The sequence below is a fragment of the Oncorhynchus masou genome, chromosome 22 (genome assembly GCF_036934945.1).
Source record: "Oncorhynchus masou masou isolate Uvic2021 chromosome 22, UVic_Omas_1.1, whole genome shotgun sequence".
Classification (NCBI taxonomy): Eukaryota; Metazoa; Chordata; class Actinopteri; order Salmoniformes; family Salmonidae; genus Oncorhynchus; species Oncorhynchus masou.
In genome coordinates this window covers 49,195,799-49,214,047 of record NC_088233.1, presented here as the reverse complement: position 1 = coordinate 49,214,047, position 18,249 = coordinate 49,195,799, and the positions used below count along the sequence as shown (strand labels likewise).

Genomic DNA, 18,249 nt, shown 5'->3' with positions numbered 1-18,249 from the left:
TCTTAAAGAAAATTATATACTTTTTACTCCATACATTTTCCCTGGCACCCAAAAGTACTCATTCTGAATACTTAGCAAGACAGCAAAATGGTCTAATTCACACACTTATCAAGAGAGTATCCCTGGTCATCCCTACTCCCTCTGATCTGGCGGATTCACTCATAAAGTAACTTAACATTCTATTTTTAGAAAAATAATTCTTGCTGATATGATAGGTTCCTTATGTTTCCAAAACCATACCGCAATGCATGTTCACGTTGAGACTGAACGTCTTAACAAAAGTCCCTCCGCAAGAAGATAACTTCATCAAAATACACTAAAGGTTGTTAGCGTCTATGAATGGGTTAGTGGTAGCCTGCTGTGTTTAAGGGGGTTTTCACACTTTCAGACAATTTTTGTGAACCTTTTTCATTGCAATGTGAACACTCCAAAGAAACTCAGGCCCATCAAAAGAGCCCCCGAAGCGAACCTGAACTGAGGCCATCTCGAGAGGTCATTAAAAAAAATGCAACACCCCTCTCCCCAAGTAAAAAATATTTTCACATGACCCACCCCTTGTACTGTGAAATAAATGTAACATTCCATGGCCCATGGTTTATGAACTGATACACAAAACGATGCCCGATTCAAGAGTTCAAATTCAAGAGTTTTCCCCATTTAAATTATTATTTAAAATTCCTGGTACTGCCCATATGTAGCTTGTTTTTGGTCGCAGGTTCCTGGAATGTCAGAAGAATTAGAACATATACCTGGAGCTTACTGCAAATACAGTTGAAGTCGGAAGTTTACATACACCTTAGCCAAATACATTTAAACTCAGTTTTTTCACAATTCCTGACATTTAATCCTAGCAAAAATTCCCTGTCTTAGGTCAGTTAGGATCACCACTTTATTTTAAGAACGTGAAATGTCAGAATAATCGTAGAGAGAGTGATTTATTTCAGCTTCTATTTCTTTCATCACATTCCCAGTGGGTCAGAAGTTTACATACACTAAATTAGTATTTGGTAGCATTGCCTTAAATTGTTTAACTTGGGTCAAATGTTTCGGGTAGCCTTCCACAAGCTTCCCACAATAAGTTGGGTGAATTATGGCCCATTCCTCCTGACAGAGCTGGTGTAACTGAGTCAGGTTTGTAAGGCCTCCTTGCTCGCACATGCTTTTTCAGTTCTGCCCACAAATCTTCTATAGGTTTGAGGTCAGGGCTTTGTGACGGCCACTCCAATACCTTGACTTTGATGTCCTGAAGCCATTTTGCCGCAACTTTGGAAGTATGCTTGGGGTCATTGTCCATTTGGAAGACCCATTTGCGACCAAGCTTTAACGTCCTGGCTGATGTCTTGAGATGTTGCTTCAATTTATGCACATAATTTTCCATCCTCATGATGTCATCTATTTTGTGAAGTGCACCAGTCCCTCCTGCAGCAAAGCACCCCCACAACATGATGCTGCGACCCCCGTGCTTCACGGTTGGGATAGGGTTCTTCGGCTTGCAAGCCTCCCCCTTTTCCTCCAAACATGGTCATTGGTCATTATGGCCAAACATTTCTATTTTTGTTTCATCAGACCAGAGGACATTTTTCCAAAAAGTACGATCTTTGTCCCCATGTAAAATTGTAAACCGTAGTCTGGCTTATTTATGGTGGTTTTGGAGCAGTGGCTTCTTCCTTGCTGAGTGGCCTTTCAGGTAATGTCAATATAGCACTTCTTGTACTGTGGATATAGATACTTTTGTACCCGTTTCCTCCAGCATCTTCACAAGGGCCTTTGCTGTTGTTCAGGGATTGATTTGCACTTTTCGCACCAAAATACGTTCATCTCTAAGAGCAAGAACGCGTCTTCTTCCTGAGCAGTATGATGGCTGGTGTTTGTACTTGCGTACTATTGATTGTACAGATGAACATGGCAGTTTCAGGCATTTGGAAATTGCTCCCAAGGATGAACCAGACTTGTGGAGAACAATTTTTTTCTGAGGTCTTGGCTGATTTCTTTTGATTTCTTTTGATTTTCCCATGATATCAAGCAAAGATTTACTGAGTTTGAAGGTAGGCCTTGAAATACATCCACAGGTACACCTCCAATTGACTCAAATGATGTCAATTAGCCTATCAGAAGCTTCTAAAGCCATGACATTTTCTGGAATTTTCCCAGCTGTTAAAAGGCACAGTCAACTTAGTATATGTAAACTTCTGACCCACTGGAATTGTGATATAAGTAATTGTGATATTATAAGTAAAATAATCTGTCTATAAACAATTGTTGGAAAAATGACTTGTGTCATGCACAAAGTAGATGTCCTAACCGACTTGCCAAAACTATAGTTTGTTAATTAACAAGAAATTTGTGGAGTGGTTGAAAAACGAGTTTTAACAACTCCAATCTAAGTTTATGTAAACTTCTGACTTCAAATGTAAATACTCCTCAGTTTTTATCAGTCGTCCGGGTGGCTGGTCTGAGACGATTCCGCAGGTGAAGATGTCGAATGTGGAGCTCCTGGGCTAGCGTGTTCTGCGGTTGTGAGCCCGTTTGGCCGTACTGCCAAATTCTCTAAAAACTATGTTGGAGGTGGCTTATGGTAAAGACATGAACATTCAATTATCTGCCCACAGCTCTGGTGTAAATTTCTGCAGTCAGCATGCCGACTTGAGACATCTGTGGCATTGTGCTGTGTGACAAAACGGCACATTTTATAGAGGCCTTTTATTGTCCCCAGCACAAGGTGCACCTGTGTAATGATCATGCTGTTTAATACACTTCTTGATATGCCACAACTGTCAGGTGGATGGATTATCTTGGCAAAGGAAAAATGTTCACTAACAGGAACGTAAAACACATTTGTTGACAAGATTTTAGAGAAATAAGCTTTTTGTGAAAAAATGAATATTTCTGGGATCTTTTATTTCTGTTCATAAAACATGGGACCAACACTTTACATGTTGCATTTATATTTTTGTTCAGTATACATGCATGAGAAGCATGCATAGTTGCCGAGATCGTTCCAGTGTTTACATGTTTCTGCACATGCTTCAGCTGATAGAAATCTGAATGCATTCCCAGCGCTTTGAAAAGTTTGTAATTATTCTGTCCTGTGGATATATTGTTTCACATTCCTACTGCCAAAAGGACCAACCACACGGACAACTGGTAAAGTACGTTAAAATATACTTTTACTCAACATTTTTACTTGTAGAGGTCATGGGAGGAAACTTTTCTGATTCAAGCTCTCCTGATTAAATGCAATTCAAATTCAGGTTTCCAGGCAAACCAAAAGTCATTGCTGTCCTTGTTATGAAAGTATCAACTTTACTCTGTATATCTAAAAGCATTCCAGGTGAAGCTGGTTGAGAGAATGCCAAGAGTGTACAAAGCTGTCATCAAAGCAAATGGTGGCTACTTTGAAGAATCTCAATTACATTTTGATTAAAAACTTTTTTGGTTACTACATGATTCCAAGTGTTATTTCATAGTTTAATGTCTTCATTATTATTCTACAATATAGAAAATAGTAAAAAATTAAGAAAAACACTTGATTGAGTAGGTATCCAAACTTTAGACTGGTACAATATATATATATATATATATACACAAAACAATATACATATATATATACACAACAATATACATACAAAACAATATACGGGGGATTGGAAATTATGCCGACAATTACATTAATGGAAGCTACAATCGATCTGCAATATTAAAGCTGATCTAACACTTATTTAAGAAAAACAGAAGACATTTGGTAATAAAAGTGGTACTTTATAGTTATGTGATGACATCGCGTGCCCTGCGTACCTTCCAAATTATTCGGCAATCATAATTTATTTGAAAAACAGCATTGCCATCTTAATTTGTCACAAAGTTTGGTAATAGACAAATCTACCCGTCGAGCGGATACAAATGTTGTTGCTCTTTAGCAAACGCCTCCTATTTCTTCCGCTTCCATCACACATGTATCCAAAAATGTTTGGGACATTGCTTTTGTCAAATGAACCTGGGTCAATGGTAAACCTGCCTAGTGACTCAACATAATCACATGCTTAGTTTGACACTGAAGGAGAGGACGCAGTTGGCGCAAAATACTAGGTTTTCGTAAGTTAGAAATAAAGTAATTTGAGCAAAACATTTTAGTGAACTGACGATTTGTATCTTTAGAAAACATTTGACTCAAAAATTCCTTCACTCAAATCCAGATAGCTGATGTTCTGAAAGAGCTGCAAAATCTGGACCCCTACAAATCAACCGGGCTAGATTATCTGACAATTGTTGCAACCCCTATCACTAGCCTGTTCAACCTCTCTTTCGTATCGTCTGAGATTCCCATAGATTGGAAATCTGCCGCGGTCATCCCCCTCTTCAAAGAGGGAGACACTCTAGACCCAAACTGCTACAGACCTATATCTATTCTACCTTGCCTATCTAAGGTCTTTGAAAGCCAAAGGTAACAGATTACCGACCATTTCGAATGTCACCGTACCTTCTCCGCTATGCAATCTGGTTTCAGAGCTGGTCACGGGTGCACCTCAGCCACGCTCAAGGTCCTAAACGATATCATAACCGCCATCGATGAGACATTACTCTGCAGCCTAAAGCTTTTTTTGGCACACTCAACAGCCTTGAGTCTGATTGCCTCGCTTTGCTCACCAACTACTTCTCAGATAGAGTTCAGTATGTCAGAATCGGAGGGCCTGTTGTCCGGACGTCTCTATGGGGGTGCCACAGGGTTCAATTCTCGGGCCGACTCTCTTCTCTGTATACATCAATGACGTCGCTCTTGCTGCTGGTGATCCACCTCTACGCAGACGACACCATTCTGTATACCTCTGGCCCTTTGTTGGACACTGTGTTAACTAACCTCCAGATGAGCTTCAATGCCATACAACTCACCTTCCGTGGCCTCCAACTGCTCTTAAAAATGCAAGTAAAACTAAATGCACGCTCTTCAACCGATCGCTGCCCGCACCTGCGCACCCGCCCACATAGAATATGTGGACAACTACAAATACCTAGGTGTCTGGTTCGACTGTAAACTCTCCTTCCAGACTCACATTAAACATCTGCAATTGAACATTCAATCTAGAATAAGCTTCCTATTTCTCAACAAAGCATCCTTCACTCATGCTGCCAACCATACCCTCGTAAAACTGACTATCCAACCGATCCTCGACTTCACCGATGTCATTTACAAAAGCAGCCTCCAACACTCTACTCAACAACTTGGATGAGGTCTATCACAGTGCCATTCGTTTTGTCACCAAAGCCCCATATACTACCCACCATTGCGACCTGTATGCTCTCGTTGGCTGGCCCTTGCTTCATACTCAAACCCACTGGCTCCAAGTCATCTACAAGTCTCTGCTAGGTTAAGCTCCGCATTAGCTCACTGGTCACCATAGCAGCACCCACCCGTAGCACACACTCCAGCTGGTATTTCTCACTGGTCACCCCCAAAGCCAATTCTTCCTTTGGCCACCTCTCTGCTGCCAATGACTGGAATGAACTGCAAAAATATCTGAAGCTGGAGACCTCTTACCTCCCTCACTAGCTTTAAGCACCAGCTGTCAGAGCAGCTCACTGAACCTGTAAATAGCCCATCCAAGCTACCACATCCCCATACTGTAGTTATCTTGCTCCTTTGCACCCCGGTATCTTAACTTGCACAGTCATCCTCTGCACAGCCTACCAGTCCAATTTGCTATATTGTAATTACTTTGCCACCATGTCCTATTTATTGCCTTACCTCATTTGCACATGCTGTATATAGATCTTCCTACTCTATTATTGATTGGATGTTTGTTTATGCCATGTGCAACTGTATTGTTGAACTGCTTTGCTTTTCTCTTGGCCAGGTCGCAAATGAAAACTTGTTCTACCTGGTTAAATAAATCTAATACTAGAGCACACGTCTCTTCACTCTGGGTATTCAATCCCAATGAAAGCACTGCACTCACTAGTACAGAATGTTTTATTTAGGTTTACATACAGACACTCTCTGTAGAGAGCCATGCTACTGTAGTATAGTCAATTGCAAAACCATGCTCTCATTACAGCTCCTATTGAAAATAAACATTCACAAATGTTAAAGTAAAACCATTATACCTTTAACCCATAAATCTTAGTCTTCAGACTTTCAATCAAATGTCTAGTATATATATATATATTTTTTTTTTTTAAACTATTGTAGTGCAAACATTTCATGTAATTTAAAATATCCTGGACAAAACTAGTTGGCATACAAACAAGTTCAGAACAAATGACTTAGTTATCGTTCTCGCTCTGTTCCCGTCCTTCATTCACAAATCGTAAGTGGATCATCGCTGTTCAATTGAAAGAACCAGGATCATGTTCATTAAGCACAAAACAGAAACGGGGAGATACAATCAGTACTTCTCCAATAAGAAACTAATTTTCCTTTTGCTACGATGTGCTCGAATGAACACCAACCAGGAGACATGCCTGACCCAACAGAGCTTCATTCAAAATGAACGAACAAACATACAAAATTTCACTTTTTTGACCTTTGGGGAAAGCCATTTTGCGTGTTTGAGAGCTTACGTTGCAGTCTGCGACTACAGACTGTCTGCTATACAAGTTATAATCAGTAGTCATTTAGGATGCAAGGAGTCGGTGGTCACCAACTGCAATGCAGTCCAGCTCAAACAACAACTTCGTATCCTGTAATAGAGTGTGAGGTGTTACCATTGACACAGTACAGCTCACAAGCCACCATCAATCCAGACTACTGCGGAATGCATTTCTGTTGGACGCGTGAGTTGAATTGCATGGTCACATACTGCTTAAGCCTGACATTTTTTTCAACTAAACCAACTTCAATGTTGGCGGTCCAGCTGAAGAAAAGGCCTCCCCATACAGTAGCTATACAGTCTTACTATATGCTCTATTTGTAAGTACACTATGTATGTGGCGGGCAAATATGCGTGTGAATGGGCAGGTGCCTTTGTTCCGCAAACATGCACAGGGAATCTCAGCATACTGTAAATGCAAAATGTTCCCAAGTCAGCTGATATTTAAAATACTGTTTTTGTTATGATGCATTGTCTTAAAAAGCACTACTATTGAACAGAAGATTTCCCCACTGAAAAAATGCTTATAAAAGGTAGTTAATTACAACATGCTCAATTAAAAAAAAAAAAAAAAAAAAAAAATTTAAAATCAGCAACGACAGAGTATGTGACACTTACAGCGAGATGTGAGCTGAGGCATACTGTGTAAACCTTCACAGAAACATGGGCCGAATAAAAAGGACCACAGCAAGTACACAAACCACAAGGGTGTGTATCACACACACACACAAAGCTGTGCATGTTCCTGTACCTGTCAGGGCGATTGTCTGAGAAAAAGGAATGGAACTGCACATAGACTACAGTTAAAGAGGGGTTAAAACTGTTAGTAGGCCATCTTCAGTCTATCACTACTGGCTTTAAGTCAGGGGACACCCCGCCATGACGAATGGGAGAACGGGGTTGGGTTGATGTTGGTAGGTGACGTTATCAGAAGGCCTGGGGCTACAGGAGACTGCAGGCCCGGTACATAGTCATTCCGGAGGGGGAGGTGATGTGAAGGGAGACGCTCTCATTGGCTGAGATGAAGAGGACAGTGCCCCGGCTCAGGGTGATGTCAGAGAGGGCAGCGGCGGAGGTGCCGGTGGCCTCACCCTCAATCACCAGCAGGATGCCCGCACAGTCCACCGGGGCCACCGTGTACTGCCTGACTGAGGCGGGCACCTGGAGATGGAGAGAGAGAGGTGGGGGAATGAGGGGAAGCAGAGGAAAAAGGGAATAGGGGGTTGGAGAAGAAGGCAGACAGAGGTCAGGGGAGAGAAAGTAGAGAAGGAAGAAGAAAATGATATTACCTACATTACATTTAATTTATGAGACACACTGGAACAAATATGTAATGGCTTACTACAAGAGACCCATTCAAAACAGAGAATATTGTCAACCGTTTGTCACGCCAGACAACACAATGACCATAGGAGTTGGCAAGACACACAAACTGACAGCACAAACAGATCTGGGAACAGGCTAAATGAGTAAGTAAATTACCTGTATCCTCATGACAGTGAAGTCAGGAACAGGGGGATCATAGAGGTAGACAAAGGGGTCTGAGGGGTCCTGTATGGAGGGGAAGATCTTGGCGCTGGCTGGAGCGGGGCTGTAGTTCAGCATCTCACACAGGGTGTTGACGTCGATGAACTTGGGCGTCAGGCCGGCGCGCACCGTGTTGTCTGAGCAGGCCATGCACTCTATGCAGTCTGAGTAGCAATGTGAGAGAGATAATTGGGATATAGGACACTAAACAGTAAACTTTATTTAAAAAAAATATATATATAATCTTTTTGAAGATTAGAATTCTCACTGCTCTGTATTTGAGAGTCAAATTAACATAAAAAAAGTCAAATGTCATAGTTTAAAAAGGTATTTCAATAGGTAATCTCATTGTATAACAGATCTACATACTGATATAGCACCCAAAGTGTAGTTAAAATAAAATAATTTTAAGAAAGGGTCTGAAGCTCTATACTTTGGAAGCAACAATACAAGTGAGCAGAATATTTTTGTTCTCACTTCTACAGTATCCTCTCAATAATCCAGCACATGGGAAACATGTTTTCATGGCTGTGCGAATACCACATTAAACAATTGCTCATCTACTGTATTACTCACCAAAAGTATGTGGACACCCACTCAAACATCTCATTCCAAAATCATGGGAATTAATATGGAGTTGCCGCCGCCCCCCCCTTTTGATGCACAGAATTGTCTAGAATGTCATTGTATGCTGTAGCATTAAGATTCCCCTTCACTGGAACTAAGGGGCCGAGCCCGAACCATGAAAAACAGCCCAATACTATTAATACACCAAACTTTACGGTTGGCACTATACAGTCGGGAAGGTACCGTTCTCCTGGCATTCATTCACCAAACCCAGATTCAGCCTGCCAGATGGTGAAGTGTGATTCACACATTCATCACAGACAATGCGTTTCCACTGCTCCAGAGTGCAATGGCGGCGAGCTTTAAACCACTCCAGCCAAAGCTTGTCATTGCACATGTTGATCTTCGACTTGTGTGCAGCTGCTCGGCCACGGAAACCCATTTCATGAATCTTCCGACTAACATTTGTGCTGACGTTGCTTCCAGAGGCTGTCTGGGACTCAGTGAGTGTTGCTACCGAGGACAGGTGACTTTTCAGCACTCGGCGGTCCCGTTTTGTGAGCTTGTGTGGCCTACTACTAAGAGTTGTCAGAAAAACAGCACTAACAGTTGACCGGGGCAGCTTTAGCTGGGCAGAAATTTGACAAACTGGCTTGTTGGAAAGGTGGCATCCTATGACAGTGCCACATTGAATGTCACTGAGCTCTTCATTAAGGCCATTCTACAGCTAACTTGTCTATAGAGATTGCATGGCTGTGTGCTCGATTTTATACACCAGTCAGCAATGTTTCTGACGGGAATAGCAAAATCCACTATATTGAAGGGGTGTCCACATGCACTATATATAGAAAAGTATTTCCATTGTTCTCTAACAGCCTATCAATACACAACTTTCACACATCTAGTTGACTTTCTAAGAATCTGACTGGTTGACCCCTGACCTCCATTGAGGTACGCGTGCGGTTCATTGGCACCCAGAAACATGGCGTCGCCTGGCTCCAGCACAATGCGGTTTAGGAAGTAGATGGAAAAACAGCCGATGTCACCCGGATACTGGAAGTGGAGCCGGAGCAACAGTTCACTGTTACTGTCTGATGTGTCCTTCCCTGCAGCAGCTGAATGAGGTAAAACAAAAGCCTTTAACATAGGGTCGTGTTCATTTGGGCATGCAACGAAAATGTTTCGCTACAGAAAATAAAAACGAGTCCCTCCCAGTTTCAGTCTGTTTAATGCATAGTGAACAACCCATCTCTCGTGAAAGAGATTTGTATCTCAACAAGACCAACCTGGATAAATGAAGGTTTAATATTAAACAGAAAGATGTTTTGGTGCAAGAGGTCCTTTGCATAATGCTTAGTCAAGTTTTCCAATCTCAAGGAGTATATAATTTATTCCAATGTACTATTGATTACAGGGGTTAAAGAATAGTTTGGGGCCAAGTTAACCTCCCCTTTCATGTAAGAAAGTCATGGCCATCATGCTTTCAGGGAATATCATTATTTTGTACATGTATTAAACTTAGAGTTTGACCAATTACAGTCCCCTTGCTTAGTGGGTTGGGGTTCTCCCTGGGATAATTTGTATGTCGCAGGACAGAAGTGCAGTTCTAAGAACTTTTTAAAAGAACATTCTACTCCAAAATGATGTTGTTTTCTAATTAATGCTGACCATGTAAAATATAAATTTTACTTTAACATATTGAACCATGCATATAGGTGCCCATGTATGGTCAGATGTGCTATAAGCACCTGTAGCCTAACTGACGCAGCACAGTGGCTATAAAATGTACACACAATATCCTGAATATTATTATTAGTACCTAAATTATGAATCATTTACTCTAATTCAATATCTATTACAAAGTACAGTGCCTTCGGAAAGATTTCAGACCCCTTTGACTTTTTCCACACTTTGTTAAGTTAGTCTTATTCTAAAATGGATTAAATTAAATTGTTTTCCTCAATCTACACACAACACCCAATAATGAAAGCGTAAACAAGTTGACATCTTTGCAACTGTATTAAAATAAACAAAAATACCTTACATAACTATTCAGACCCCCTTACTATGAGACTCGAAATTGAGCTCTGGTGCTTCCTGTTTCCATTTATCATCCTTGGTGTTTCTACAACTTGGAGTCCAACTGTGGTAAATTCAATTGATTGGACATTATATGGAAAGGCACACACCCATCTATATAAGGTCAGACAGTTGACAGTGCATGTCAGAGCAAAAACCAAGCCATGAGGTCGAAGGCATTGTTGATAGAGCTCCGAAACAGGATTGTGTCGAGGCACAGATCTGGAGAAGGGTACCAAAACATTTCTGCAGCATTGAAGGTCCAAGAACACAGCGGCCTCCATTCTTAAATGGAAGAAGGCCAAATTTAGCAATTGGGGGATAGGGCCTTGGTCAGGGAGGTGACCAAGAACCCGGTGTTCACTCTGACAGACAGAGTTCCTCTGTGGAGATGGGAGAACCTTCCAGAAGGACAACCATCAATCAGACTTTTATGGTAGAGTGGCCAGACAGAAGCCAGTCCTCAGAAAAGGCACATTGGAGTTCAGGGAAAGATGAACGTAGCAAAGGTGAGATCCTTGATGAAAAGCGCTCTGGAGCAGGTTAGGACCTCAGGCTGGGGCAAAGGTTCAACTTCCAACAGGACAACCCTAAGCACACAGCCAAGACAACGCAGGAAAGGATTCAGAACAAGTTTCCATGTTCTTCAGTGGCCCAGCCAGAGCCCGGACTTGCGGTGCAGCGACGCTCCCTATCCAACCTGACAGAGCTTGAGGGGATCTGCAGAGACGAATGGGAGAAACTCCAAATACAGGTGTGCCAAGCTTGTAGCGTCATACCCAAAACGATTTGAGGCTGTAATCGCTGCCGAAGGTGCTTCAAAGTACTGAGTAAAGGGTCTGAATACTGATGTAAAATGTGATGTTTTTTTTATTTTTTTTTTACACATTTTCAAATATTTCCATAAACCTGTTTTTGCCTTGTCATTATTGGGGTATTGTGTGTAGATTTGAGGGGTAAAAAACAACAATTTAATAAATTTTAGAATAAGCCTGTAATGTAACAAATGTGTAAAAAGTCAAGGGGTCTGAATACTTTCCGAATGCACTGTATATCATTGCTCCTTTAAGTAGTATGTTGTGCAGCGGCACCTCCCTAAACCATGCATGAAGCTCCAGTTGTAAAACAGGATTTGTAAAACGATACCACGCACGCAATTTGAAGTAGAGAAATAAACAGTCATGTAAAAGTGTGATCATATCGAACAAGATACAAAACTTATTTCCAAAGATTTATGCTGATCTCAAATGCAACCTCTCCAGAATCCATACCACGGCACTCCGTCGCAGTGACTTAGAACTTTAACCCCTGTTATCTTTTTAATAACCTCTTTTTGAAACGTACGCAAGAAAGTTGAGGCCTGGTCCCAGATCAGTTTGTGCAGTCTTGGCAACTTCTATGGCTGTTGCCAAATAGGTCATGTTTGGCTTGACATGTCAACGACCATAGGAGTTGGTGATACAGAACAAACAGATCTGGGCGTCTACCCAACAGAGAAGAAGTGTATGGTGTCACAAAAACAAAATACTTATTTTTTGATGCTCACCTTCCTCAGTGACTCTTTTCACCAGCATGTTGAGCTGGTCCACAAACACTTTCTTCTCACAGTTCATCATGCGGGTGAAGCACTTCTTCAGGGCCAGCGAGGTGCGGCCCGCCTCCCCTCTACTGCTCACCAGCTCCTCTGCCGTCTCGCTCCCTACAAGAGCTTGGAATTCTGGCACGGCTGGGACACACATTTTACACTCTCGGCAAACTTGAATACAATCCTCGGATGGATTGTATAACAGTCAAGGCCAGCTCTAGCCTTTGGGGGCCCTAAGCACGATTTGGATGGTGTGTGCCCCCCCCCCCAAAAAAATGAGTGGCTCCCCTCTTGGCGGAGGAGAGAAACATGTGCAGTTTTAAAGTACATTTCCTACAATTTGAACGGTAGCAGTTAGCTGTAGATAAAATAAAAGAGTGGGGAGAGGGCTTTGCCTCCCACAGAGAGTGGTGCCATTTTTGGTCCACTCCTCCGCATTCCCCATACTTTTGAATGCACTGCTAAGTGATACAATCCGTTTCCACTAGCATTGCTATATTCTCAAAAGATGCTAGCCAGATTATTCTAGATGTCGCTAAATAACCAGGTAACAAACTTTAAAATAGTTGAGGAAACGGCAATACCCTAGGCAAGTCAAAAATGAGCCAACACTTCAAATGAACTATCCCTTTTAAAGGGATTACTGAGCATCATTGATCTCTACTTAATTTATCTTAAAGTGAAGGAAATCCCTCAACTGAGCTGCTGTGCTGTTGAACACATTTTAAAAACATGGATTATAAAACACTGATAATGGACAATCTGCAAGATATGGGACTCACATTTGAGAAAGCCAATGATCTCTTCCACGGGCCTGAAGCCACAGAGGCCTTCAAAATGCGTGAGTGCGACGGCCATCTCAGGCTTGTGGTTGTTGTCAGGGTAATGCTCTGGAAACTGAGCATGGAGCCTTCCAGCCAACTCCTGGTGTGAGAGCCAATGGGAAAAGAGATGATTTTTTTTTAAATGAAACAAATTTAGAACACAAAATACACCATATCTACATGTAACCCCCTCCTCCCCTTTGGTTTTTGGGTTGGTCAGCAGACAATTTTCCACTGAAAAATGCTGTGCTACAGTGTGCCCTAATGAACACAACCCAGGACTTACCCTGTTCGGATGGGCCTGTATTGACAGAGCGGTGTTGACCGACAGGACCTTGAAGAGGAAGGGAAGCTGGCCCTGGAAGGTGTCTTTGACCTTTGACCCCAAGCATGCTGGGTAGTCTGCAATCCACTGACCGAGCGTCCTCTGGGCTATCCGGTTGTCCTTGATGAGGGCGTCTCCTTTGGGGTGAGCACCCATCCAAAGCTGCAAGACACACAGGGAGGGGCCGCATCATTGACCATACAAGAGTATCTCTCTTTTAAAACAGTTTAATATAAAGCATGAGTTGGCACACACCCAGAGAATATTATTTAGTGTAGAGGCGCTGACTGAGAATAAACTGTAGAAACAGAGACGTACACTCCATACCTCCTAGTAATTTATTGGGTAAAACATTTCAGCATCACTGCCTTCTTCAGGGTCTTTTTTACCCAATACATTCCTGGGATGTTATACACTAAGTGTGCGACTATTTAAATATATATATATAAAAACAGAGTTAACATCACTTTGTGATTTAGCTTCATCATCCATTGTGATCAGGTTCTCTCAAAGATAACAAAAATACCTTTAATTAATTTAGTTTGTTTTAAGTATGAAAATGTCAATAACATTCAAAGAATGATAAACAGGATATGAACACAGTTCAATAGAATGATCTTCAATGCATATATGATAGCCTAGGTGCCATCTTAGGAAGCTATTGTTTAGGACCAGAGGATTGTCTCAAACAGGAGAAGGCACCCAGACTACTGACTATGGATGCTGATTGCAGAGTATGAAAATACATCTGCCCATTCACCTCAGCACGTCCCCACTCCCATACTCAGACCTATTAATGTCAGCAGCATACCACCCTGCATATCACCGCTGGCTTGCTTCTGAAGCTAAGCAGGGTTGGTCCAGGTCAGTTCATGGATGGGAGACCAGATGCTGCTGGAAGTGGTGTTGGAGGTCCAGTAGGAGGCACTCTTTCCTCTGGTCTAAAAAAAAATCTCAATGCCCCGGGGCAGTGATTGGGGACACTGCCCTGTGTAGGGTGCAGTCTTTCGGGTGGGACATTAAACAGGTGTCCTGACTCTGAGGTCATTAAAGATCCCATGGCACTTGTTGTATTGGTGTTAACCCTTTGTCCTGGCTAAATTCCCAATGTGGCCCTCATACCATCATGGTCACTTAATAATCCCCAGTTTGCAATTGGCTCATTAATCCCCCTCCTCTCCCCTGTAACTATTCCCCAGGTCATTGCTGCAAATGAGACTGAGAACAGTAACCTGGTAAAATAACAGATAAATAAAACATGTACATTTATGATAAACCCTCCCTGTAAGGCTAAATAAAGAATGACTTGTGACAGGGCAGGCATTGAGTGAGCTTGAAGGGTAAGAGACACAGCCAAAGTCCTTTGGGCTTTGTAAAAATTTAAATTATCTGCAGGACAGGAATGGGGAAAAAAACACCATAGGCTACACCTTCAGAGAGAGCATAAAGATTTATAAAATTCTTGATTCTTTATATAAAATATTAATGACATTTTAATAATTTACATTTTTATTCGGATTTCTATTCAGTTTCTGTTGAAAAGGTTAACACGGACGGACGAGGAAAGAAAATCCAATCAGGATTTTTTGGGGGGTGGACATCTGCCATTTACAGGGGAGAACGACTGCCTCCTCTCATTGAAGCCACGGTACTGCAGGCATTGTTAGCGGAAAACAGGATCCCCCCTTATGTTGAATGGGAAAAGGAAGATATTCGTTGTCAATCTTTGTGTAAAAAATGTAATGTTTTGAAGACAATCATGGTAATAATTGCTTTTAATAGACCTGATGCATGTCCTTGAACCAATTATTTTAAAATCACACAGAAGAGGAAGAGTATAATTTACTTGCTAATGTACCTCTCAGATTCAAAGGGGTTGGGTTAAATGCAGAAGACACATTTCAGGTGAACTACTGACTAGGTATCCCCCTATGACAACCTATACAGGAACGGTGGGTCCCTCGCGGGACGGTTGAGCTAACATATGCTAATCACATTAGCCTGAGGTAGTAAGTAACAAGGACAGACATATCCCAGGATAGACATATCTGATACTGGCAGAAAGATTCAGGAATTTATGCTAACTGCACTCTCCAATTTACAGTAGCTTTTACAGTGAAAAAATGATATGCTACTGTTTGAGGAGAGTGCACAGTTATTAACTTGAAAATGTATTAATTAACCAATTAGGCACATTTGGGCAGTCTTGATACAACATTTTGAACAGAAATGCAGTGTTTCATTGGATCAGTCTAAAACTTTGCACATACAGTGCTGCCATCTAGTGGCCAAAATTTTAATTGCACCTGGGCTGGAATACCTTATGGCCTTTCTCTTGCATTTCAAAGATGGTACACATAAAAAAAATGTAATAGATCTAATGGGTTATATTCCCCTACATTAATTTAACATTTCCACAACCTTCAAAGTGTATCCTTTCAAAAGGTTTCAAGAATATGCATATCATTGCTTCAGGTCCAGAGCTGCAGGCAGTTACGAGTTGGGTGTCATCTTAGGCAAAATTTTTAAAAAAGGGGCAGATCCTGAAGAGGTTTTTAATGGCAGCCTGCAGTACCCCAGTCGGTCTTCAACTAAAGTTACTGAATGAGAAGGGGCAGCACTGTGGTAGCACGCAACTTCACTTCTTGGAGTAGCTCAAACTGTACATGTTATGTCTCCATGAAAAGCCATCTTAAACACATTTAATTTAGCTTAATCTGGCTATTGAGTCTTCACATAGGAATGAATGGTCTCATGTGATCAATGCCATTGTTCAGTCAATGGTCATTCAACTGTATTAGGGCAGAATTTTGGAGTGACATGGAAATCAACCAATAATAACATTTGGACTTGCAATGAGTGGGACTGTTTTTACTTGCGCTACTTTAAAAAAATGTTTTACTCCCAACTTCTCCAATTCCTAGATACATCATTCCTGAGAGGATGAGCAGTAGCCTAGTTTTCCTTCGGTCTAGCTAGCTTTTGTTTTGTTGTGCAGCCACACATGTTATCAGGGAGGATGTTTCTGCTAATTTGTTAACGTCGCCCTTCATGATTAACTTTCAAAAATAAGTTCTGTTTCAAATGATCATCATTTGGTGAATGGCAGTTTTTTTGCAGCTCACTTGCCCTTAGCTACCTCTGAAAATAATGCGTGAAATTGTTGCATTTATACTTTAGAGCACTGTTTACTTTGTACTGAACGTGATAACAGATGTGCGCAATGGGAAGTAGATTTTAATTTGGAAATGCTTAATGTTTTTGTTATGATTGGGGGCCTACTGGCCTTTAATGAATGGGTCGCATTTAACAGTATGCTGTGTGAGAGACTGCTCTCTCTTGTGGCCGTGTATGTGTTTGTGTGTTTTTTTTAAAAGATTCCCTCCTACACAGAGTGCGCAAATTATGGTCACCTTAGATGTGCCACTATTGTAGTCGCTAGACTATTGGTGAAGTTTGACATTCAGGAAAATTTTTACCCCCGCTAAAGGCCTAGGTCCAATAAATCACGGTTCACCACTGTCTAAATCTTACCTCTGCATAATGTTTGTCAGCTTCAATGACAGCCGAGGTATCCCCACCAACAACCAGTTTGGCCACCTCACTGTCCAGACCAACCTTCCCCCATGCATAGTTCTGCACTGCACAGGATAGCGGGAATACTGTAAAATGAGAAAACAGAGACAGTAACTTTCAATATGAACAACATGCACACCAATTTTATCACAAGTCTACAATATGACTGAGAATTGCACTTTTGAGTAAGTCCCTCCGCACTGCAGAATCTGCAGCGTTCATTGAAAGCAAAACATCAGCTATTTTATAGGTTATTGAACTCAACCTTTTAATTCGAATATATCTCGTGTAAATTATGTGTTCTCATTTTCAGAATTCTAAACGATACACGATAACTAATGCATTTGCGTGCTCTATTATGAAGGTGGCTCGCGTGCAGTAAACGTAATCTCTGGTAAAATTTCAATGGATGCTTGCGAAACGAAGTTGCTTTACTTCATGTTTAAATACGAAAACATGCTCTGCTGTTCGATGCGGTTATATGGCGACATTGTCGCTACGTGTGACAGTGTCATTAAAAGCATTTTACGGATTAAATCAATACAAAAAAAGAGAAATATGTTTCACCTCTTACTTCCTCCATGGCTGCAACGTCGGCTATCACTGTAGTTCTGACGTCTTTATATGGCCTTGGGCTCATCCTATGCCGCGTTCAAAACAACTGGGAACTCTGAAATCTCTGACTTCCGACTTCAGTGCGTTCAAGACAAACGGGAACTCGGATAAACATTTTTAATGGTCATCCAACTCGGAATAACAAATCGGATACTCTGTCATTTTTTTTAGAGCACCGGCTTTCCGAGCTGAAAATCAGTTGGAGATTTCCGAGTTCCCAGTTGTTTTGATCGTGGCATGTATATGTTACTTTCAACCCAACTTTATGTATGTATTTCCCTCTGCTGCAGTTTACTGATCAAATTAAAATAATGGTTTCTTTAAAAAAAAATTGCCTTGACCTTGTCAACTTTAGCCTAAGGGGGGAATTTTCCAAATATTGTATTTTTAACCATAGGTCTGGCTAGTGCCATTAATACACCTCGAAATGTTACAAAATAGTATTAAAGACATTGCACAAATGTTTTGTCTATTTGCTTTGTAAATAAATCGGAGACATGCGGTCTCCCGAAACACCTATTTTGATCTAAAGGCCTTACTTGACTAGCCAAATTACGTAGGTAGACG

General features: G+C 41.4%; 1 protein-coding gene across 1 annotated transcript; it reads right to left on the bottom strand.

The window, feature by feature from the left end:
* Window positions 1-5,947: 5,947 nt before the first annotated feature.
* Window positions 5,948-17,706, bottom strand: mpi (mannose phosphate isomerase). Its single transcript, XM_064930464.1, has 8 exons — window positions 17,635-17,706; window positions 17,026-17,153; window positions 13,453-13,653; window positions 13,125-13,266; window positions 12,304-12,483; window positions 9,620-9,793; window positions 8,067-8,275; window positions 5,948-7,745 (listed from the first exon to the last, which is right to left on the bottom strand). The coding sequence occupies exons 1-8, from the start codon at window positions 17,648-17,650 to the stop codon at window positions 7,527-7,529; spliced, it is 1,269 nt and encodes a 422-aa protein (XP_064786536.1). The 5' UTR covers window positions 17,651-17,706; the 3' UTR covers window positions 5,948-7,526.
* Window positions 17,707-18,249: the final 543 nt, after the last annotated feature.

What these genes read in the sequence shown, in the direction of transcription:
- mpi (XM_064930464.1), bottom strand. An exon ending in TACAGGCCCATCCGAACAGG is followed by an intron (nt 13,267 to 13,452) that starts GTAAGTCCTGGG and finishes CTCTCACACCAG; the next exon opens with GAGTTGGCTGGAAGGCTCCA. An exon ending in TCACTGTCATGAGGATACAG is followed by an intron (nt 7,746 to 8,066) that starts GTAATTTACTTA and finishes CTCCATCTCCAG; the next exon opens with GTGCCCGCCTCAGTCAGGCA.